Source organism: Monopterus albus, unplaced genomic scaffold (genome assembly GCF_001952655.1).
Source record: "Monopterus albus unplaced genomic scaffold, M_albus_1.0 scaffold2143.1, whole genome shotgun sequence".
In the NCBI taxonomy this organism is placed as follows: Eukaryota; Metazoa; Chordata; class Actinopteri; order Synbranchiformes; family Synbranchidae; genus Monopterus; species Monopterus albus.
In genome coordinates this window covers 1,453-2,390 of record NW_018130018.1, presented here as the reverse complement: position 1 = coordinate 2,390, position 938 = coordinate 1,453, and the positions used below count along the sequence as shown (strand labels likewise).

At 48.5% G+C, this 938-nt stretch overlaps 1 protein-coding gene across 1 annotated transcript; it reads right to left on the bottom strand.

Annotated features, from left to right (window-relative positions):
* Window positions 1-6: 6 nt before the first annotated feature.
* On the bottom strand, window positions 7-916 carry LOC109953934 (myosin light chain 5-like). Its single transcript, XM_020589370.1, has 2 exons — window positions 818-916; window positions 7-504 (listed from the first exon to the last, which is right to left on the bottom strand). Exons 1-2 carry the CDS (start codon window positions 914-916, stop codon window positions 307-309), a joined length of 297 nt encoding a protein of 98 aa, XP_020445026.1. The 3' UTR covers window positions 7-306.
* Between the last annotated feature and the right edge of the window lie 22 nt (window positions 917-938).

Genomic DNA, 938 nt, shown 5'->3' with positions numbered 1-938 from the left:
TGTGACGCGTCTGGACGCGTATGTGACCCGCGTCTCAGACTGTCACCGGCACGTCATTCATTTGCAAATTACGGTCTGCATGCTGCTGGCCCATCCACAGAGCTACATTACGCTGTTTTAGATTAAAACTTCTTTGATTATGATGACTTATAAAGCCATAAAGATGCAGTGGGCCCAGCAGACCCGTAGAGAGTCGGTGTATAGTCCATTTAAAGAGAACACCAGGGCTACATTTTATGCCAAAGAAAGACAAACACTGAGCGTTGATACATCACAACGAGATATATTTTTCATCCTGTGGACACGTTATTCTTCCTGTTCCTCCCAGTGTGTGATGATGTAACAAAGAGATTTATAATCCAAGTTTCCTGCTGCGTCGATGTTGGATGACTGGAACATCTGTTTCACCTGCCGATGAGAGGAGCAGCGTTGTGACCACAGAAACACCCACGAACAACAGGTGAGCGACCACTTTAACCGCCTGAGACGAGGTGTAAAGTTTCTCTATTCACCACAGGTAAACCAGACGAAACACAGGACGACGTCTGTTTCAGCTCAAAGTAAACCACTTTCAGACTGTAAATCTGTAAATGTGAAAGTGGTTCAGCTTAGAAGGGTTCGTCCCTCAGAGGACACAGCCGGTGGGTCTGTACGTGCTGACGTAGCACAAATCCCACCAGTGAACGTGATGTCCTCACTGTAATGTGTGTGAGTCCAGGTTCAGTTTATCGCCCCCCAGTGAGCCTCACCACTGCACTGGGGGGGTTCCTCCTCAGGAAAATGTCAACAACATACATACTCAGCGGCTGCTCCTTTACCCTGTGTGACTGGGTGGGGGGGGCTCACCGTGCAGCTTCTCTCCAAACAGTTTGAGGAACATGGTGAAGTTGATGGGACCAGTGGCTTCTCTCAGCATGTCTTCCCGTTCATTGTCCTTC

Coding starts and splice junctions, on each gene's coding strand:
- LOC109953934 (XM_020589370.1), bottom strand. CDS start 916: ATGCTGAGAGAAGCCACTGGTCCCATCAACTTCACCATGTTCCTCAAA. Junction 505..817: donor CCCCACCCAGTCACACAGGG/TAAAGGAGCAGC, acceptor TGTGGTGAATAG/AGAAACTTTACACCTCGTCT.